General features: G+C 40.8%; 2 protein-coding genes and 1 long non-coding RNA gene across 4 annotated transcripts; 2 read left to right on the plus strand and 1 right to left on the minus strand.

Annotated features, from left to right (window-relative positions):
* Positions 1 to 263: 263 nt before the first annotated feature.
* Positions 264 to 1255, minus strand: LOC133850311 (uncharacterized). 2 transcript variants are annotated; one of them, XM_062286367.1, is made up of 2 exons: positions 1156 to 1255; positions 264 to 1084 (listed from the first exon to the last, which is right to left on the minus strand). In XM_062286367.1, the coding sequence occupies exons 1-2, from the start codon at positions 1156 to 1158 to the stop codon at positions 458 to 460; spliced, it is 630 nt and encodes a 209-aa protein (XP_062142351.1). In that variant the 5' UTR covers positions 1159 to 1255; the 3' UTR covers positions 264 to 457. The 2 variants fall into 2 exon arrangements, with proteins under 2 accessions (XP_062142351.1, XP_062142350.1); XM_062286366.1 differs by having other exon boundaries at positions 264 to 1099.
* Positions 1256 to 3727: 2472 nt separating this feature from the next.
* LOC133839825 (uncharacterized) lies at positions 3728 to 19467 on the plus strand. The gene is given in 11 exon segments (XM_062271791.1): positions 3728 to 4031; positions 8371 to 9068; positions 9406 to 10202; positions 11101 to 11586; positions 11657 to 11723; positions 12028 to 12205; positions 13048 to 13328; positions 13718 to 13768; positions 13908 to 14048; positions 14719 to 15674; positions 15677 to 19467. Coding segments are annotated over 11 exon segments (7656 nt in total). The 5' UTR covers positions 3728 to 3804; the 3' UTR covers positions 19451 to 19467.
* A 935-nt stretch (positions 19468 to 20402) lies between these two features.
* LOC133840657 (uncharacterized) lies at positions 20403 to 22753 on the plus strand. Its single transcript, XR_009894221.1, has 2 exons — positions 20403 to 20903; positions 22005 to 22753. It is a non-coding gene; the product is annotated as an uncharacterized LOC133840657 (long non-coding RNA).
* The last annotated feature ends 388 nt before the right edge of the window (positions 22754 to 23141 follow it).

Raw genomic sequence — 23141 nt, forward strand, 5'->3', positions numbered from 1 at the left:
ATTCTTTTGAAGCAGACAGAAAATTTAACACATAATTAAAAGAAATTTCCCTGCCAGTTTCCCACAATGAATGAGCCAGCGAATGCCAGCCCCTGGCTAACTAAATAGGCAACCCTTGTTGATTGATTATTGAGTCTCGCGGTCTCAAGTGCTATTCGTTATATGGTACGAGTATCTGTATCTATCTTTTGGTATCTAGCTGTTTGTCTGACCCACTTTTCGGCGCGCCACGAAATTATTGAATGAATAATAAGTTTAAACCATTTTTCTGACAGTTGGGCAGCGTTTCATTCAATAAGCACAATAACAACAACATCAATACCAATACCAAATTATTGACAAGCACTCAAATCCCAAGTGTGCGTCAATAGTTTTTGGTTATAGGCCAGCTGTCAGTTTATAGGAGGCAGACCCGCCCGACACACCTAGTGAGTCACTCGGTAGCCTGCCCCAATGTCTACCCATCGAGCTGCTCATCCTCAGTCTCAAATAGATTCGGCTCGCCTCGCAGCACTATTTTAACATAAAGCGTGCCCCTTTCGTCTCTGCGGCACAGCTTCCACACATCTCTTGCCGAATATACCAGATAGTCGATGTTGCCGTGGAGCAGCTCCTCACTATCCTTCAGCGGTACATCGAGAAAGTTACGTAGGCAGCGTAAGCCACGCATCTCACGCCCCTCCGGCCCATCCAAGAGGCTGACACGAGCACTCACCTTTCGTGCGGCAACTGGACTGACCAGATATAGCACATACATCTGCTCCAGGTCTTCAGCCGGAGGGTTCACATACATCATCAACATGAGAGGCAGATGATGCACCAGCTGCAGTTCCGGTCCAATGGGACGACTCAGTCCCGCATCGTTGGAGCCGGCATAGGCAATAACACCCACCACATAATTGCAGCCAGCTGGCAGTTTGGCCAGATCCACATCATACACGGTGTGCCATGCGGCGCCAATCTCTACCATCGAATCCTCGGGTCGATGACGCAACAGCAGATGCGCCAACAACTCCTGTGGCTTCAGATGTGACTTGCAGTCGATTACCGGGCATTTAGCTGGAATAGCATCGAACAGATCCAGCTGGGTGAAGATATTCTGAGCGAAGTGGTTCAAAGTCATCGAATACTCTAGGAAAGAGCCAGAAGACTTACCATTTTTGTGAAACCTTTTTGAATTTAACATCAAGTGAAACATGTGTTCCGCTCAAATTGTTAATTGTTTCACCTTGGGAACCGGAAATACTCATATCAGTAGTCTGACAGTGGAAGCTGAGGTCAATCGATATAGAGAAATAATTTGTAGATCACTATCAAATGTAGACTGTAGGAAACGCGCTACCCATTTTCAATAGAACCATATTCTAAAAAATTACCTAATACATATATTTGGTACATCAATTTAGTACTATATTAAAAGCAACAAAAACCCGTTTGCAGTAGGGGTAATTTCTACTAATTCTAAATTCTACAGTTTTTATCGATTCGCACGGTCGGAATTGTGCGTGGCAAAAGATAACAAATACTGTGGAAAACAATTATAGCTCTATCTCTTATAGTCTCTGAGATCTAGACGGACGGATATGGTTATATCATCTCGGGTTTCATGGGTCGGAGATGCCTCCTTCTGCCTGTTACATACATTTCCTGCAGGCCCAAAGTTCTCTTCTATTTATGGGTAGCGGGTATAAAAATAACATGAAATAAATAAACTCCATCCAGTTTCATTCAGTACACAATTTAAACAGATTTTTTGTGCCATCTGTGCTTTCTTCTATTCGACCTTGCGATTGTTTGGATGAACAGAGCAAATTGTTAATAATTGTTACGAGTTATCAGTTAACAGATACATTTGTATCTCCAGGTTGCTATCTCAAATTTGCGCAGCTTTTGCGGTGCCCCAGCTCAGGCACTAAGCTCTAATACTAGACACAATCGGCATTTGGCAAAAATACGCCCGAAACTTCCACAACATATCGGGAGAAAAGTACCGCAGATAACGAAACGTGAAAACAACTAAAGTTGAGTGGGAAGTTTGTTGTGAATGCGCTGGAGAAGTCGGAAAGGGAATGACGAAGAGGTGTGCAGAGATAAACGTCGCGTTTGCCTCTGTTCCCGTCGTTTTAATTATGAAAAGCTACAAAAGTAATAAGCAGACGACATGACTACCAAAACGAAAACAATTAGTTGCACGATAAGAGACGCAGATACAAGATGCCAGATACAAGATACACAAGATACTCGAAATCGTACTCGAACTCGTTGTAAGCCAAAAGTCGAAAGCGTTTGGCGTTTAGCTTTAAATTTGTCGCCGCGTTTGAAATGCCAGTCCGGCCAGACCGCCGCGGCTGTCCAACAACTTGCCAGGCAATTGACAGACATATAAATTGCTCCACAGCCTGGCAGGCCGGCAGCCTGCGTATCTTGTATCTTGTAGCTACACCCGCCACAGTCAGAGCCACAGCGGTTAGAGTCGTTGTAACCACTGTTGCCGCGTGCTATTTGAACGTTTGTCATGCACTCGGTTTTCCTTTTGCGGCAGCAGTAACAACGGTGACTACCACAAATGTATCTGCAACAAGTTGCTAACGTTGGCGTTGGCGTTGGTGTCGACGTCGACGTCGACGTCGACGCTGACGTCGACAGCGTTGCTGGCTTCGGCATCGAAGCACCGAGACGAACGAACTCGGCTTCAAAGCGCGTCGAGACTTTGCTGCGTGCAGTCGTACAGTGCGCTTCAGATACAGATAGTTTTGTACGATCGCCACTTCGAGATACATTTGCTTCGCGAGTGCGTTAAAACTATTGAATGGTTTCGTTCGTTACTGTGTGAATGTGTTCTACGAATTCGAGTGTTAATTAACTATCTCAGTTGTAAGCTCTTACAAACTCTTCTATCTGACGATGTCAAATCAATGCAGCAGCAAATGTCAGCTTTGTTTTTAGTTAATTTGAACACATTTTAGCTCATGCCTAAAAATAAGAAACGTGCGTGAGCGTAGTCGTATCTTTTGGATACAAAACAGCAGCCAATCGTCCCGGCTCTTTCATGCTATTTGCGATAAAGATGTTTATGATTGTGACTGTGATGATGATGATGATGATGATGATGCTGCTGTTGTTATGGTTATGAGTCATCATTTTGGCAGGCAAGCAAATGCCCAAAGGTCTTCCGATTGCTTAGATCGCCCTGCTCTCCAGTGAATCGGTCAATCGACTGACTCAGTTGCTTACTACGGTTATTTATGATTCTTCGTATTCGTTCTTTTTGCGCCTTTGTTTGACAATGTCAATAATTGCACGGCGATTGGGAATGAAAATACAATGGGTGGCACAATCAAACAATGAATTCCGTTTCTTTATTTGTGAAAAGCTTATCTCCAACTAGCAGATGAGCTAACTATCGCCGAAGTAGCTCATTCTTAAATATACAAGGAAACGCACATCCCAGTGGGAAATTTTACAGAATACTAAGTACTAAAACTTTAAAAATAATTTGTTAACATTTTTGTGTGATAAACGAATTCAGAATTTTATAAACAAATATAGTAGTATTACTTGCAATTACAGTTTTTTCTCTTCATGCCAACCTTAATGCAAATTGTCAATATATTGATTGTGCCCACAATAAAGTAGGAAGTTTGTCAGCTTTATAGCGAGAATGTTATCAGTATTTTTCTGACGAGGCGTGCATTGATTGACATTTATGTGTGATTCATTTCAACAGAGCCGCTGCGAACTATGCAAAGTGCCTGACTAAGTGCACATACGAATAATAATATTTATAAATAAAAGAAAAAGACAATGGCCACCTCCACATTGACTGCAGCTGCGACTCCGTCCGCATCTGTGAAGAATCCACAGCTGAAGCGCGTCGTCTACTCGAAGTATCGGGAACTCTTGGGATCGTACAACGATAAAGCCAATGCCATCATTGAGACTCTACCCGCCTATATGGTGCGAGAGGATCGCGGATTTCAACTGGAGTTGCCGATGGCAGTGCAGTGCAATGATAAAAGCAGCGCAGATGTGTAAGTGGGCTGAGGTTGAGAGGTTGTGGGGTGCAGCTAGATCTAATCCACTTTATGACAGAAATGTGCGATAAGGATTTTGGTGCGCAAAAAAACTTAAACAATTTCTATGTAAATATTTGGTTGCTGACGTGAGATTAGCGGTTGTGGAATGTGCAATTCATACGTGGCACCCTGTTGAGTTCTCCTAGCGCTATTTATAGACAGACACAGACACAGATACACACGCACACACACACACACACACACATACGAGATTTCAGAGAGACGAAACGAACATGCGGACAATGACTATCATTATGTCATGTTGCATGTGGCAGCTTTCAAGTTGTGTGTGCTGCCTGCCCTTGATCTTGAAATATGCCCAGCCTGGCAACTTCTACTAGCTGTGGAGGAGCTGAGTTCGACCAACGAGTTTTTGTCGCCTGCAACTTGAGGCATTTTATGGATGTGCGCTGTGCTGCAAATCGTTGCACGCTCATTTGCATGAGTAAAAATAAAAAGTGAAAACGTAAATTGTACAAATATTTTTACTTCTTATTTTTTATCTGCAATTTTCTTTGTTATTCGTTTGCTCGCCTGTTTTCACCTCACTCATGCCAGCTGCCAGCTAATGGACCAAATGAGCACGATGCAACATTTGTAAATATACAAATATTTGAATAATATTTTTGGCATATTTCTTTCTGGTCTATGAACTGTCACATTTGCCTTGGACTATTTGCATTTCGAACTAAATATAGATGACGTTCATTATTGTAAACGCAAATTCAATTGTTAGCGGATTCATGTGCATTTGTTAAGTAAATTAAGTTCCACGTTCAGGTTAATTAGTTGCAATACTTTGTTTAGCTAAATGTATGAGCACTGAGCACTAAGTACTCAGTCTTCCTGCTGCCAAGTTGACACTTTAATTGCCGAGTCTGTCAAAACCAGCTGATGCTTTAGTTGCTCTTATGTACTTCCCTTAACAGCAAGTGCTAAGGGGAAATGATCCTCGACAGATTGACGTCACCAGACGCTAGCGTTGTCGTCGTCTGATCTTTGTGCTCAATATATCAGGTTTTTTTTTTGTATCTTTCTTCTTTTTTTTGGGAACTGACGTTACTTCTAGACACGTGTGAGTCAAAATCACGCAAAAAGTGCTATGACGACAGCTCGATAGAAGGACGAGAAAACTATTAAACTGCTTGAACATTAAAAGTGTTTTGTTTTTGGAAAAACATATAAGTTTAAGATCTTAAAAGTCTGTTTATGTTTTCGAAATATATATACATTTGTTATAAGTGGGCACCAAGTAATAAATTATAGATTTTCAATAAGACATGAATATTATTTGTATATCAGTATAATATTTTGCTCTTAAAATCGATTCCATAAATTTTAATTAAATAGTGATATAAATTATATTATGGTATAATGTTTTTAAAACAAAAAAAACCAAGGCCGAATAATTCTTTGGTGCAAATTTAATTATTTTATGAAAAATTAACTTTAGTACTGACTCATTCAGTGCATGGTATGATTAACATCAGTTAGTTTTCGGCTGTAGTTAAAAGTTGTATTTATTTTAGGAAAATAGATTTACAGATTTTTAATGTTCATCATTACAGATTATTGAAGAATCTTTAAACTTATTGGAACCAAGAGTTGTTGATGTTTTGCATTGTTCGCAAACAGAATTTCCCATATGTAGTACTTATTGGCCGTCGACTTTTCTCCAAATAATTTGCTTAATTTAACCGTTTTTCATGTTGACATTTTGCTAATTAAAAGCCAAGAGGCTGAAGCTAATGCTGTCCGCCTCTGGGGATATGGACTGTTGGCATAGGCCCAGAAAGCATATAACATCATCATCTTCGTCTGCATCTGGCCAACGGGTTATGCTAAAAGAAAGTGATGGGGAAGTCTCTCTCTCTCGGACTTGGCTTCTCTTTTTTCCTGCTGTTCTGAAAAGTTGTCAGGCCTGTTGGTCTGTTAGCCTGTCGCCTGTCAGCTTCATTAGTTTTTATGTTTACTCAGATACAGATGCACATGCGCACATGCACATGCACAGACACTGAGATACAGATACAGATACAGATAGAGACCATGCACGCATGTGACGATGCGTTTATGATTCGTTTTTAACTGCTTAGCCTAAGTGGGTCAGGCGAACAGGAACAGGTGATGCGATAGCTGCTCAAGTGATGTATGGTGTGGTGCAAAAGTGTCGCCAGCACTTTTCCAATGTGCTTGTTGAGAAAACCGCAAATGCGAAGGCAAACCACACAGAGCGAGCGTATTGCAAAATTGCACCCACAAGTCAACAGAGCGCATTGGGGCAATCCCACAATCCGCTTTACATGCAAATTGGAGCGAGTGCATCAATGTCAAACACAAACAGAGAGCGACAAAACCGAACTGAATAAATGCAAATCCAAAGTCGAGTCCGATTGTGACGTAACTGGCTGCGGTCGATGACAAACGCGCCTCGCTAATTGAGTCCATGTGTAGCAAATGAGTATGTATCAAAGTTGCTTGCTATAGTTGAAGATAGACTCCGATATGCCACCTGACCATTTCCAATCGAATCGAATCAATCTATGGTCAGCTATGCCCAGCAAGTCGCTGACTTGAACTGATCATGGAGTTTGCAAATAAAGTTTCTGCTATTGCGTTTGGTAGACTCATCCAAAATTGTAAGGTTGTTTACTTTATCCCATTGTTTTCATCTCCTCTTTCCGAACACTCTTCTCTTTATTTTCTCTCGTGACGTGCATTGACACTGGCGAGACAATTTTTTATGGCGCCCGCAAACTGAAGCTGGCAATCTCTTTATGGCAAGTTAGGAAATTCATTTGAACTTAACTGTTAACTGTTTTTTGTTGCATTTAATTCGTGTGTTAAAAGTTGTTGTTCCCCATTTAAGGGGTGCAGTTATGAATGAGCAATATTACTTAGGCCTGACAAGCCTGAAAATCGGCCACGTTTCAACTTGTTGCAAATCCAAATGCGCATTTCCTACTTTGCCAAGTGTTTAATAAATTTAATTCAAATGTGTTTATATTTATATATTTACAGTACAAACAGATTACCTTATAAGAATTTATGATACATAGGTATATTTAAACGTGTATGTGTATTTATATATACAACTGTTGAACAACTGTTTACTTCAGAGATCTAATAACTAAATTACTGAGAGACAGTAGTTATTTACACAATGATATCTTTATTAAAACTGTAATAATATTCGATGTTATAAAATTTTAAAACAGATTTCAACAATTAGAATAGAAACCTAGTTATCAATAAGCATTATTATAAAACGCAAAATATGTTCTTTGAATTTGCAAACAATTCTTAATATGTTGGAAATCTTTATCTGTATATTTGCCACTAATTATTGATTATCATACAAATGTCTAGACAACCCATGTTGGCACAGAATGTCACTCAATATACTTATTTATATTCCATTTGTTGACATATTTTTTATTATATACCAAAGTTGATCTTCCAAAACTGAGAATTTCCAATTGGTTTCATTTGTATTCAATGTTTGGAGTTATTGGTCCATGAATAAATTTGAAACAAAGCTTTTGAAAATATTCTGCTTTTCTTATATTATTAGACTATCCGCTCACCAATATTCGATAAATGGCAATACTGTATATACATTTGAGATGAAATTATGAAGAATAGTAATCACCATTGATTATAAAAAAATAAAAATTGTAATTAACTGACAACGATTAACGCTTTTTGATGCTAAGACATTTTCCACTCGTATAATAGGGCCTCTCACTTTCATTCAAAAAGCAAAAAGCAATATGCCTTGAAAAAAAACTGACCGTTATATCCCTAGGCTTTGATTGCACTTCAACTTATAAGTGGGTATGAATGGCAATGGCAGCATCTTCAGTTCACTTTCCCTCATTCAACAACAATAAGAATGGGGCAAACAAAATACATTAACTGGCAGGAAAAAATTGGCTCATTGAACTGTCGATGAGCGAGTCATTAGTCAAGCAGCAAAAAATGAATACATACATATTGCAGTATTTATACATCTACATACATATGTAGAAATATATTTATGCGAAGAGGGATCGAACAAATGGGGGCTCTTGTCGTGGAGCGTCAACTTTAAACAGTTAATAACAATAGACTTAGCCAAAATTATGATAAATAGAAGTTCAAAACACAAAACGAAGAGGCGTGCAAAGAGAAGTTAAAACAGAATTGAGAAGAACCACAAAACAATTTGCATGAAAATGAAACCGTTTGATGACCAAAAACAATCACATCTTATGCTAATGGCAACTCTCCCTCCCTCTCTCAATGTCTGTTGCAGATATGGTCAGCGTGGCGGAGGCGCCGTTGGAGGCGGGGGCTATGAGGCGCCCGCCTGCGTGCAAAACGCAATGATGACAAAAGACAAGAAGCCTTTCACCTATACGCCCGGAGGCATAGATCTCTCACAGATCCGGTCGGAGCGCATGGCCAAGCGTTTGGCCCGCAACGCACAAGCCGAGGGTGCTGGCACTGGAGCCGCTCAACAGAACAGACCTTCGCCACAGTCGCCGGGAGGCAATGTGGCTAGCTCAATGGGTGCCGCAGCCATGGGCATGCCCTTCCAGGTGTTGCCACCTCCTCCACCGCCACAGCCACAACCACAGTCGGGTAAGAATGGTAATCATGCTGCTCCTACAGCAGCACCCCCACCGCCACCCCCACAACAAAGCACATTAGCACCACCGGGTCGAGGCAGTGCACCCGGCTCGCCGGCCGCGGCACGCAAGTCGCCGACGCCACAGCGGTTTGAGCCACCACCACTTGGATTCAGGCCGGAGATTAAAATTCCGAGCAATCCGATGGCGGCGTTGCGCAAGGTGCCGCCGCCCGTGGAGAAGAATACCTTCTGGAAGGATGAGTACTGCAAGGAGCGCTCCAAGAGCCCGTTGCCAGAGTCAACCCAGAATCCCAATGCTAATGGGTACAACAGCAGCAACAACAACAACAATAACAACAACAGCTATGATGCCGTTGATGGTGAGCAGAGAGAGAGTAAGAGAGAGAGAGATGGATATCGATCGCATCATTTCGCTGGCTTTTGGTTGTGGTTTTCTTGGGGCATCTAATTCCAATCTGTCGGCGGGCCAAAGTTCTCTTGGTACAGTTCTTGGCCCGCAGTTCGCCCGCCTCATCTTGATCGCCGGCTAATTACTAAGCGGTTTCTGGTGCTTTTAAACAACATTCGACTAACCTCAGACATCAAGCGGCATTATCTATTGGCATTATTCTCCCCACTAACGGCACTAAAATTGATCTTTAATTATCACTTATCGTTTCAATTGATTGATCCTGATATTGTTCTTTATTCTGGCAGCGATTAAGCCAACCAATGGTGGCAGCAACAACTACAGCAATGGTAATGACAACAACAACAGCATCAACAGCTACAGCCCGTACACACCAACGCAAGTGCAACAGCCACAACAACAGCAGCTGCAGCAACAATCACAGCAGCCACAATCGCCCTCACCCAAAACACCGCCACTGCAGCAACAGCAACAACAGCAATGGCAACCAACTCCACCGGCAACACCACCGCAACAGACGCGTCAGGAGTTCCGCAGTGTGCCCATGCCAACGTCGCCAGCAGTTAATGTTTATACCCGGCAATCAGACTCTCCACGCTCGCCCTTCGAACAGCAACAGCAGCAGCAACAGCAAGAGCGTGCCACCGAAAGTCCTTTCCGCTTTGCACAGATGCAACAGCAGCTCCAGCAGCAGCAGCAACAGCTGCAGCGTCCACCAGCAGCAGTGTCTCCTTTGGCGCAGCCACAACAGCAGCCCCGTCCACCCACTGCCGTGTCTCCTTTGGCACAGCCACAGCAGTCACGTTCACCGACAGCAATTTCTCCGTTGGCTCAGCAGCAACCACAGCAGCAGCAACAGCAACCGCAGGCTGCATCTTCTGTGCCCTGGCGTACGCAACGCACTCCACAGCAACAGCAGCAACAACAGCACCCACAGCCCATTTACAACAATGTGCAACAGCAGCAGCAACCATCACAACAGCAACAACAGCAACGATCTCGCGATATCTTTAGCCCAGCCAAAACAGAGCAACTACAACAGAGCTATGACAATCAGGAATCGCAATACCAAGGCGCTAAACCTGTGAGTACTACGAAATTAAGTATGGAATGAGGTTCTATTCCACCTGTTGTTGAGTCAGAATCAGAAAATAGACAGTTATTAAACATGAATATAAGAAGTCTTCAATGAAAACCAAAACATTTCAATAATAAACAAAGAGCAAACATTATTAAATCATTTCCAAAATTTGAGAATAGTTTTTAAGTCAAGACTGAAATTATAGAATTATTTTACAAGAATTTTTCCTCAATTCTGGGATGTCGATGTTGCCTTGATATCAAATGGCTCTGACGAATTTAATATGTGAACTCACAAATTAAGTTGAATAATTTTTTTCTATTCAATTTCTAATTGTCTGAATAATATTGAAACACAATCGGTTTGGCTTGATCCGCAAATCATGCATATCCCATGCCCTGTTTTCTTCTTCTGTAGGCAATTTTTCAAATCATTATTGCACAGCATTCGCGGAAGCATTCAAATTTATTTTTAAACAATTGCAGTGAGCTGCGGCAAAAGATGCGCACATCAAATTGAACATTGAACGCATTCCGCGTGAGCAAGCGCTAAAATTGTAGGCGCTAAATTTAGCGATTGACAAAGGCCAAACACGAATTTTGAACTTGAGGCAATTGCAAAGGAGGATTTATTACAACTTGAAAAGATTTTTGAACTACTTAAGTGTCTTATATAGACACTACAACCTTTATCTCTCTTGGCAACCTCGGCACCTATCACCAAAAAGGAGGTTACCCGATAAAATTTAAGTTTTCTTTTCACGTCATTTAAAATAAAAAATGACGCTTAGTGAGTTTTGCGTCCATGAAGTGAGATACTGTTGTAGATAATATCAAATTAGGGTAAAGAATCCATAAATGAGAAACTCATTGCCATTGTTATAATTCAATTTTTTCAATAGACCAACGTTGGCTCGCTTTACATTGCACCTTTGGCACAGCCTGTAGAACCACAGGCCCAACGTCTGTTACTGCAGCAGCAACAACAATCCGAAGCACGGGATTCTCCTATGCGCCAATTGCCACAGCAACAGCAGCAGCAACAACCACAGCAGATTGGAGGTCAGCCACTGCGTTGGCTAAGCTCACAACCCCAGGCCAAGGAGCAGGCGCCTTGGGCACGTCCCGAGGAGAATGGAAACGTGATGCCCTCTTCCTTGCGCCAGCCAGCTCAGTCAGCTGGAGCAACGCAAGTGCAGCCCACTACTGGATACTATCAGTCACAGCCACAGCCACAGCAAGTGGTGCAAGGCAATGGCTATGGCACCTCATCCTCTCCGGGACAGACGTCACAGCACAATTTTGGCTCAAATGCTCAACAGAGCGGTCTCCGTCTGCAGATCAACACGAACAGCATCAGCAACAATGCGAGCCAGACTGGACCCAGGGTAAGCGTTAAAATATGTTAGAAGAGCTGCGAGTTATATTTTTCTTAATTACCTGTTTGTCTGTTCATAGGAACGTATTATTCCAATTACATTGGAACAGACGCCAACTTATGCAGCTGCACAGCCCAATTTTGGTGGTAAGTTGGAATGTTGTTTTTGTAGACTTCAATGTGTTTCTATGTGGCGCTTTCAATACCCTAAAACCCTAAATGTTTGTGACTAAACCAAGACCCTTTTTACGTAGTATGTTTCCCCGATTGCGAACCCATATGCACTCTCCAACCCATTCCCCCTCACATGATCCTTTGACTGACTTCCGAATGTTCCAATGAGTAACTCTTTCCGTCTCGATATCAATTTGTGTCTATGTATACTCTTTCTTTCCTACGAAAGCGCCTGCTGGCCACATAATACGCTCAGCTAATCAATTTGTCGATCAAGGTTACAACAACTACCCAGCATCAGCAACTGCCCAACAACAGTTCGTCTCCAATAACAACAACAACAACAATAACATCGTCAACAGCAACGGTAACAACAATTCAACACGCATCATACCGATTGCAATTGAAGGAGGCCGTGGCGGACCTGTCTCCCAATTACCCGTTATCCTCCAGAAGTAAGTAGTGTCCGAAATGACAAAGGAAGATACGATTCCTTCATTACACTACTTTTTGTGCTTTACCAACATTAAAACTGAAATAGTTATGCACCACTACCACTAGCACTAATGCGTATTAATTTTGTGCTTTCTTACAACCAAATCCCTAACGACTTACCAACGTTTTTAGTGGCAATTACAATTTGTATGTGCATCAATGTCCGCTAGAGGCGGAGATACTCTTCAGAAAGAATCGACTCAGGTAGTACTCCGAATTCTCGTACTTTCACTCAGTCGCTGCAGCTGTAGCCCGATAACTTACTACTATAAATACCATACTTTTTAGTGTTGTACAATGTTATTTAGCAGCAATTAGCATTTAAAACTTGTGTTATCATGTTGCTGCCGAAGCTCTTGTATTTCTCATCAGGTGGCAGCTCTGACTGGCCAGCACTGACTGATTACCACAAGACAATCGCATTAAGCTTGTTTAGATTTGTTAATACCGATGTCAGCTTCGACGGAAACATGATCAAAATTGTCGCGAATTTAAATGCTAACTTTGTTGGAAGTGATTTTCAAATTGTTTTCTTTTTATTTGTAAATGTTGTGTGTATATTTATCATCACAAGTTAATTCTTCTGTAATTTATCATGAGTCATTTATTCAGCACATGGACATTTTGTGAATTTTTATAAAAATTTCACATTTCAATATCAAAAAATAAAACTCACTCACAAAAGTAATAGTTAATCCCACGTTTCGTTCACAAAAACAAAATATGTTATTTGGTTTTCAGACATTATCAAGAGCATGCTAACCAAAAACTTAACCTAACATACGCCTATATCTACTTGCAGCGATCCACGCTCACCGCCCATACAATCGAAATCGTTTAGAATATTGCAAAAGATAACCGACACCGTGGACGACGGCAGCGGCAGCGATGGCCGTCAAGACTCGCCACAGAGCACTCGCCAGACCCAATTGGATGTGGAACCGCCGCAGCTGCAGCGTCCACAGTTTGCTCGCCAGATGAGTGCTCAGCAGGCACGCAATAGTCCGACTATTGAGCAAATGAGGCGATTGCAAATCGCACAGGATCAGCAATCGGGTACGCCTACAGCTTGGTCCCCGCAAGGTGAGATCTCATTGGTTCCCCTCCTCCCTTGCATCTTCTTCTTTCTCTTTGCATCTTTTTGCATTCAGCATTGGTGATCATCATCGGTAAAGTACAATTACGTGGAGAGTGTCTTACGGTTTCAATTCGGTTTCCCCTGTCTCTATTTTGTTTTAGGCTTGATCTCTAGTTTAACACTCGGTTGGGTTGACCCTTATACTTTACTAATAACACGCTTAAAGCCACAACAATACAATTATTAGAACTAATATGCTTACTGTATCTGTCCAACCATAAATAAGGTATCGCTTAAGTACAGTAAAAGTTGGCAACAGCATTACTAAGCAGCTTCAGTTTAAAATTTATGTAGTAACTACTAATGAGTCCTACAAAATCGGTTGTATTTACAGGTAATGGAGTATCAACACAGAATCGCTTTACACCACAGCGGTCTTTATATGGTGAGTATCGATTTCGCTTTTTCATAATGCAAAAAAGAAAAGAAATTATCACAAAGAATATTTAGATTTTGAAGGAAACTGAAGATAACAGACTATTATACATTTTATGGAAAATACAATAATTAAGTATCTTTCACAGATTCATCTCAACAACCACAACAACAACAATTTATACCAGCTAGTGAACAACAAGCACCGGAACCGAAAAAATACACCGGTAGCGCCATACCCAGCCGATCTTTCAAGATCCTGCAGGCTATGACAACCCCAGAAAATGCCGGTAAGTGAAAATTTTTTTCAGAATTTAAATGCATTGCTAGATACAGGATAGACTTAAGTGGCTCTCCCATGCATATACTATAATTTGATATGTGGGTTAGACCGAAAGGTTTACATACTTGTAAATATTCCATAAAACATCACTAACAAAGGCATAAACACACTCGTATACAAATGCACACACTCCACACTCACATTTGTACTGCATCATGTTATTATTCACAGTGTTTTATAATTGTATTCGTGATGGAGAGATTTCACCTTTCTTGAAATTCATTGTCTTATCCTTTGAAACTGTTTGAACTTAGACCATATCTAATACGAGTAAATGATAAACAATAAATAAGTGACAACAAGCCCTTCCATTTTTGGGATCAAACACAAACTCTACGAAGCATGTTGTATTCCGCAATGGACATGAGCTAAAAGTTCTTAATACATCTTAACGAATCCATCTCAAACTCCATTTCACAATCACTCACAATGCATACTTGAAATATTTGTATATAGCTTCTGCTTGATCGTTGATCGTTTAATCTATGGAACTCATATCATATGCGCAGTCGAAACTGTTGGTGTATTGAACATAATATGCACTCTCACCTTGTCTATTTCTTTTCTTCTTTCTTTTTATTTACTTTTGATAACCGTGCACCAAAAACCGACCTCAGAACATAAAATTCACACCGAGCTGGACTCGGATTTGGAAAATATTGAATTGAACGAAAACAATAATCACAATAATAATAATAATTATAACAATCACAATAATAATAATATTACTCGTAATAATACTGGGAATAGTGAGAATAACAGTAATAGTAACCATAACCGAGAGATTAACAATAAAATGAATAAACGTCATAGTTACACTTCATCCACACCCACACCTACTCCACCTCCCAACTCAAACACATCAAACACATACTCATCCAATTCATCCATTAGTTCAGATAGTTCTGCCCCAGTAAAGCCCCAACCAGAACGTTCTCAATCGGTTCCCCCTCATTACCCGTATGCCTTCGGTTATCCCTATCCCTGGTACATGCCACCACCACCTCCACAATCCGTCCCTGGACAGTCTGCAAATGGGGAACCACCACAAGTGTTGAATTGGCCTTATCCTTATCCCTATCCACCTCCATTGCCTCCATCCGGTGATGCAAAGCAAGGGGACGTTTATCCCCCGTATGGGTATTATTATCCGTATTACTTACCTCCACCACCAGCCTATGGTCAGTCTTGTCCCCCTGGCGATGCCCATCAACCACAAAACTATCCGCCGTTTATGCCGCCCTATGGTCCCTATGCTTATCCGGTAGCGCCCAGCTTTAGTCAGAGCTCGACGGAGAGTCGTTCAAGCAGTGTATTGCCAGACATAATCATCACTCCAAGCACCGATGATGTGCCCTCTCAGGTCATAATGCAGCACCACATCAAGGTAGAGCCACGTGAGCCACCCAAGCGGGCACACTCCGTAGAGATTGAGGAGGTCAGCAGTCGGCCAAAGTCACGTAGTATTTGCACCAACAAGGAGCAGGTTATCGACATGCTTTGTCAGCGTCTAGCTAACATTAATAAGATTGCAGGTGGCAATACTCAAGACAATCTATCCAAACAACTGCAAAAAAAAACTACGCCGGAGAAATGGCTAAAGAGTTGGGAGCACGTTCACCCAGTGAAAATAGCAGCGATGACGATGATGACGACTCAAACACGCCCAAACATGCAGCTACTAACGCAGCACCATCTCCACTGCAGGCAATTAAGTCAGTGACCAATGTGAATATATTCAAGGGTTTAAGCAACATCCCAGTACAGCAGTTAGATTCTGAGAGTGAAGATGACGATGAAGATAACGACGACGATGTAACAACAGCTGACGAAATGTATGACGAAGAAGAGCAAGTGGAAGAGGAGCACGAGCATCTCATAGAAGAGATTGAAGATGAGTACGTCGTGGAGGAAGATCTCAGCGTCATATATGAGGAAGAAAGTGAGTTAGAACGGAGCAGCGATTACGCCAAGACGGTCATCAAGCGAAATGACTCAAGCATGAGCGATGCTACCATTGCTGATCGTCAAGGTGACGATGAGGATAACTTGGACAAACTAATAGAGGACAATGACAACGGTGAGGATGACGATGAATCAAACTCGGTGACTGTTCGTCTACCATTGCGTTTCTCCTTTAGTCGGAGTTCAAATGATGAGAACATTGGCACCGTTCAGGTGGGCAGTACCACACAGACCGAGGAAAAACGCCACAGCATAGACAACAAACGAAATTCCTTCACCGTGGCTAAAGTAGAGAGTGAAGATGAGGATGAAGATGATTGCGAGGTTAGCGTTACCATAAGTTTATCAAACTCGTCGCGCTCCAATTCAGTGGATAAGTCATGTCCACCCGTTGTTGATAAGATAACTGGCCGTAGGACAAGCAATGAAGATGTCGCCACATCATTTTCACTAGGAATGCGTAATAAGTTCTCTACGGAGATCCTGAATGGCGATGTGACAAATAACATCGTCAAATCGGAACCAACAATGGAAGTGACTGAGAACGAGTCTCCAGCTGCTCCCAAAGAGGAGTTCGATTTCTTTGCTACGCTCATGGCTACCAAAATGCAAGCACAGAAGATGATGGAACAATCAAAGAACTACTGGAAAACACCAGAAACTAAGACTGTGGAACAGCCAAAGGAAGCAACTCAACAGACGGATTGCCTAAAACTAAGAAATAAAGAGCAAGAATCAGAGGGTAGGCTAAGACCAAAATCTGGCGATCTCTCTAAGACTCAGGCTTCATTAGAGGCGGCAAAAAATAGCTTCTGGTCTACATTTGCAACGGCAGCCAAGGAACCTGAACCGATAGTGGAATCGGAACAGCAGGAAGAAGACATTGATTTCTGGGCCAGCATCGATGAAAGCAAAAATGATTCCCAATGGACCAAAAAGAAAAAAACTGTTACGTACACTCCATTAAAAAAGGAAACGGTGTCTAAGATAGAGCATTGGACCACCACACTTAAAGCCAGAGTTGAGATCCTACCGGAAGCGCAGTGCGCTACACTCCATTTTGTGGTGGAAGAAACCCCGAAAGTGGTCGAGGCACCTGCTGACGAAGAGGAGGACTTTTGGGCATCAGTGGAACAGGCAAAATCAGAAGCGAAAATATCGAAAATCACCGAGAAAGTCACACAAGATTCAGGAGCAAATCAGGATGAGCAGAAAACAAAGTCGGATTTTTGGGACAATCGGGCCGCAGATGCGCCAAATGAAGAATTAGTTGAGGAAGCCATACAACAAATTGTTGAAGACGAGCAAATAGATTTCTGGTCCGACATGGAGATATGTCAACCAGATAACCAACCCAACCACTTTGAGTTTGATCCCACAAAATATCCTGAGGAGCCGCGAGAGGTAGATACAGACGAGGAAATTGACTTTTGGGCTGAGATCGAAGCAAAACGTGAAACAGACGATGATGACGTTACTTTTCACAAGTCGGCCACTTTCTGGGCACGCAAAGAACGCCAGAACTCTGTCGAAGAAGCTCCCTATAAACCAATGGAGACGAAAGCATTCCGCGCCAAGTTGCCCGACGAACCAGCGATCGAAATTGATGTATGGGCCACATTAGAGGCAGCTCGGGGTGAGGAGCCCGTTATTGTTGATCCAGTTGTTGAGGAGGACCATACACTGGCGGCTCAATATGAAGAATTGGAGCACGAGAGCGAGGAAGAACTACCAAAGGAAACATCAGTGGAAGAGCCTGCTAAAGAGGAAGTGCCGGAGACGAACCTCCAGTTGGTTGATACCATGTCGCTGGCCTCTATGCATGAGCCAGCTACTGTGCACACCTGGACACCTTACGCACCCAACAATGAAGAGACCGCGGAGATCAATAATGAACCTGACTTCTGGGCTGATATGGAAGAGGAGCGTGCCAAGAAAGAGCAAATAGAGGAAGCTGAACAGAAGCGTCAAAACTATCGCCAAGCGATGGCGTTCTTCAATACCTCCATTGATGAACAAAAGGTGGAGAAAAAAACTACTACACAACAGTGTCCTCGCAACAGTGTTCTCCAAGAAATAGAGGAGTTTGAGGATGCCGATGTAAATATTGATTTGGGTCCTCCAGGAGAGTACGAGATTGTTGGCGAAGAGGACGATATTGTGGAGCAAAATACTATTCAATCTGTTGAGGCCGCTGAAGAGGAACGAGGTACTGTGACGCCCACAAACTTTGTGCCTCAATTGCCTGAAGTTTATGTAGAGCCAGAATCAGAACCAGAGCCCGAAAAGCTGAAGCATCTTCTGCCTAATGGACTGCCCGATCTGGGTGTGGAGAAGTTCAATGAGACTCCTAAAATTTCAGTGCGCGATCGCATTAATGTATTCGAGATAAGTCCTCCGAGTGGCGATAACAAGAACACGTCTAACAAAGCCCTAACAGTGCAGTCGTTGTCCGTGGACAGCGGACGTGGCAAGGGACAGCTTTCCCGCAACAGCAGCACACAACGTTCGGAATCAGAGATCGAAGAGGACGATTCTGGAGTGACGGACATGAACCGACAACTGTCGGAGACGGACACCGAATCAGAGAGCTTCCCAGAACTCCGCAAGATGACAAGCTATCAGCGCGCCGCCACACATTCCAGGCTCTTTAAGCTGCTGCAGGATGAAAATGATCTTCCCGAGGGTGCACAAACTGGGCAGGTGGATGAGTTCCAGTTTAAGCCGAGCAGGCGCAAAATTGTTCACAATGTCTCCATTACACGTCGACAGAACCCGAATGCTGTGACTGAGGCTGAAACAATGACTGAGAGACGCGAACGTCTCTCGCTGCCGCTCCGCAAGAATACCAGCATTGATGCGGACAATCCATCCACACCGAATAGTCCCGCTTCGCCCATTGTGGGACCATCGGTCAGCAAGCAGCGTGTTGTCAGCGATAAGCTGGTAAATGAACTGGTCCAGAGTCTGCTTCTCAAGAGCGACAGCACACATCTACGCAATCTGCCCATGGAACGTTTGCAGGCAGCAGCCAAACGTGCTCTTGTCGAAGAAATGGATTCGGTAGAGAATAGCTCGCTGGACAGCACGCCAGCGATCACACCCAAACAGGATAATGAATATTCTGACTATTACAGCAGCTGGACCGATGCCAGTGGTGGCGAGGAGATTGTGCCCTCAAAGGCTTTCCGTGCTCTGCAGGATCCCCGTCGCAGTCCATGGACAGTTCGCTGTCCGCGTGTGCTTAGCTCCAAAACTATCAATCGCGATCTGGCGCGTGTCACAGAATCACCGGAGATATTGAGTAGTCGGGGCAGTAAAAGTCCCGAATGCTTTAGGCAACAGTCTAGGGAAAGATCTACTAGCAGCTGGCGCAAGTTGTAGATGCTGTATAAGTTCAAGGTTTAACACATGGGCTGAAAAGTCCGGGCCTGACAAAGAAAACTTGCTTTTTTTGGATCAAAATTGGCGTTACTCATCAACTTAATCTTTATCAAGAGCATCGCAATCATTCCAGAGCCGCTATAACATTTCAATATAAATTTTTTAGAACGATTTATTTTTTGCCTCAAAATAGGCTTCAATTTCAGTGATAATCTCTTCAATCGTGCTAAATTTTTATCGGCGAGCATTTTTCCAGGACTGCTGACCTCCAGAAGTCACTGGGAGCCTAATCTGGCAAATTAGTGGATGTGGGAGCAATTCGAAGTTAAATTCAAGTAGTTTTGTCACTGTCATTGAATCATGAACACATTCTTGTTGTTGGTCAAAAGTGAGCAAACGCGGCAGCCATTTTGAAGAGATTTTCTTATAGTCAAATGCTCATGCAATATTAAGCCAACATGTTTTTTTGATATCTTTACGATGTTAGCTAACTGACTCAAATTTAATTTTCGATCGTTCAAAACGATTTTGTGGATTTTTTGATATTTTCTGGTGTGACCTCCCCATTTGGACGTCCACTGGGTTCTGCATCATCGGTGTCTCTACGACCACGTTTAAAGTCAGCAAACCAACGTTTAATTGTTGTTTCTGATAGAGAGGAGTCCCCATAACACTTTTCAAGCCAAAGCTTTGCTTGAACGGTATTTTTTCCCATCAAGAAGCATTGTAAGATTAGAAGACGAAATTGCATTTAATCCATTGTTGCGAAAATAGAAAAAGTAGTGTCACTTTTAGCTCAATAACTTACAAATTAATGAATAGAAGATCAAGAAATTTTAGCAGCTGTCTTCTGAAGGATTGTATTAACTGAAAAAAGGTGACTGCAATAAAACTAGCACAATCTATGTGTGAGGCCGGGACTTTTCAGCCCACGTGTTAGCTCATAGGGCGGGGATCATACAATCATATTTTAGATTTTAGTACACTTGCATTTGGGTCTTGCTCTTTGTGCAGGCCAACAGCAACAAGCACTGCCCTTGGTGGTAACAGGGAGCCAGTAATTGCATTTCTCATCACATCACATTGTATAATATGACAAAAACTCAAACTATTAATTAACTAAATATCTAATGAATAATGTAAATAAAACTGAAGTCAATCAAACCAACTGAAAACAAAGAAAAATCGTTCATTCGTTCGTTCGTTCCGTTTGTTACCTCAGCAGTCACAATTTTAAAATTCAACATACACATATATTTATTTTTCTTTATATATATTCTTATATATATATATAAACAAATTAAAATAAAAACAAAATAATTCCTACCAAAACAAACCAATAACCGAAGAAAAATTAAAAATCAAACAAACCCAAAAAGAGTTATCAAATCGCCACAATAAAAATCAGTTTCATCAACTCAATGATTTTGTAGAACTCGTTCAAAATCCTAAGGTACCTAAATTAAATTAAAATTTTATCACACCCAAATTAGAGCTGTTTTTCTATTACAATTTCAAATTTGTCCTCTATCTATATTCTATGTATTTTTTATTTTTTTGCCGCTATTTGATTTAATTAGTTATGTGTGCCGTATTTCTCTTAACTATTTATTTATTGCGATAAATATTTGCGATATCAACATTCTATTCTGCTCTATAAAATACACACTTTGTAACTTGAACATTCCCAATTAACCAGGTTTGTATAAAAGTAATGATTATCAACATACTACACTATAACCTTTTCCTAACGTAATAAAAGACTAAAATAGTCGACCGATTAACCCTCTTTTTGTAGAACACATATAACTTGACTTAGTTAAAACATGAAAAAGATTTAAAAATGTAATGTCGCAAATATTTTAATCTCAAATGCTTTTCCCTATATGAAAATGGTATTAAACAATTTAAGAATCTTGGAGAGTAAACTCCACCTTGAAACAAAATGCTGAACAACGAATGAGGATTTTTTGCTGCATTACTGAATAAAAAAGAAACAACTTATATGAAAAAGTATGAATATTACAAAAAGAAAAATTTACAATATAAAATGAAAAGTCGTTCGTAACATTTAACCATTCATGAGCTGCAAATATATACATAATTGAATGTTTTTTTTCTTATACTTTGATTAACTTGCTGTTTTTACACACAATTAAATATATATATTCTTAACCAAAAATTAATCGTTAATTTTAATGATTCTGATTATGATTATGATCAATATGAATGGCTTATACCCTACGAATTGAATTCAGTTTACAAAATTTGTGCATTTTTTAAGTAAATTAAACAATAAAGGTGAAGTTTCCTCTCGAATTTATTTTGGCTGCTATGCAATTTCTTTCAAATTGCTGCTTAACTTTTTATTTGTTTTTATATTTACCTTTTCATTTTGATTTTTTTGTCTGAACATAGAACGTACTACCTTGTCTTTGGAAATCAAAACTAAAAAACCAAAGGCAAAAACTTCCATAAACTTATTGTCAGCTTTATATGTGTATATCTGATTATTGAATATGTTTTAATCGGATTGTCATTTGGTTTATTTCAGGACCTGGACAATCGGATCTATAATTATTTCTCAACGCCATAGAAATCAATTATAGCTGACAGACTACTGGAATCGTGTGTATGTCTTAGTTTAAGCACCAGGAAACTTAGGATTACCATAATCAAATAATTTGGGAACGGGCCCTGCAATAACAGTTTTTAGTGAAATTTCTTAAAACTAACTTCAGCATTGTATTTGATGAAATGATGAGAAAATCTTGTATTTTCTCTAATTGTTAAACGCGATTTGAAAGCAGCACTAAAACCTCTAACACAATTTTCGAAAACCAATAGCGAGAGCGAATCATTACTAATCCTAGCACTTAAACGTATAAATAAAAATGAAAACAGTTACACGAGACAGTTAACAGACGAAATAACAACAATGAGGTAACAACGAAACGAAAACAACAAACGCAATGACAAGTAAATCGACCAATCATACAAAAGATGAATCCGGATAAACGAAAAGCGCATATTACAACGATTTATATTATTAATAAATATACAAAAAACTGTTTAAGAAACCTCTGAGGACTTTTAAATACTTTCATCAGCTTTTAACAAGGTTCTTTTTGTTTATGTCATAGTTATTTATATGAAACAAGAAACATAAATATGGTATTCGTATGCATACGAATGTGTTATCTAATTTTTTGACTACTATTATTATTTTATACTTCTATATTTTGTGTTGTATAATTTTTTATGCAGTGACATTTTAGTAAATAAAGAAATATATAAAACAAATCGTTGCTTTTCAATTCATAAATTTTTTTATTTCATAGTTTGTGGTACAGAGAAGCCGAGTGTAGAAAAAAATTAAAGTATAGTTTTATAAACCGTATTGTACATATTGCACAAAAATAAAGCAAGAAATTATTCATTTTGATTTTATTATACAAGTAGAGATTCTACATTCAAGTTCGGTTGCGCTAACGTGAACTCATAACCGATCTTATACACAATACAGTATGTATACCAGCTTTCTTAAAATGGACATGTTGAACAAGGCAACGGTTAAAATACCTGTTCAAAACACAACTACGCGCTATATAGCTAACAACATTTAAAGCTAATTTTTTAAAATAGTTTGTATAATATATAATAGGTTGGCATATACATATGCATATATATA

Source organism: Drosophila sulfurigaster, chromosome 2L (assembly GCF_023558435.1).
Source record: "Drosophila sulfurigaster albostrigata strain 15112-1811.04 chromosome 2L, ASM2355843v2, whole genome shotgun sequence".
NCBI lineage: Eukaryota > Metazoa > Arthropoda > Insecta > Diptera > Drosophilidae > Drosophila > Drosophila sulfurigaster.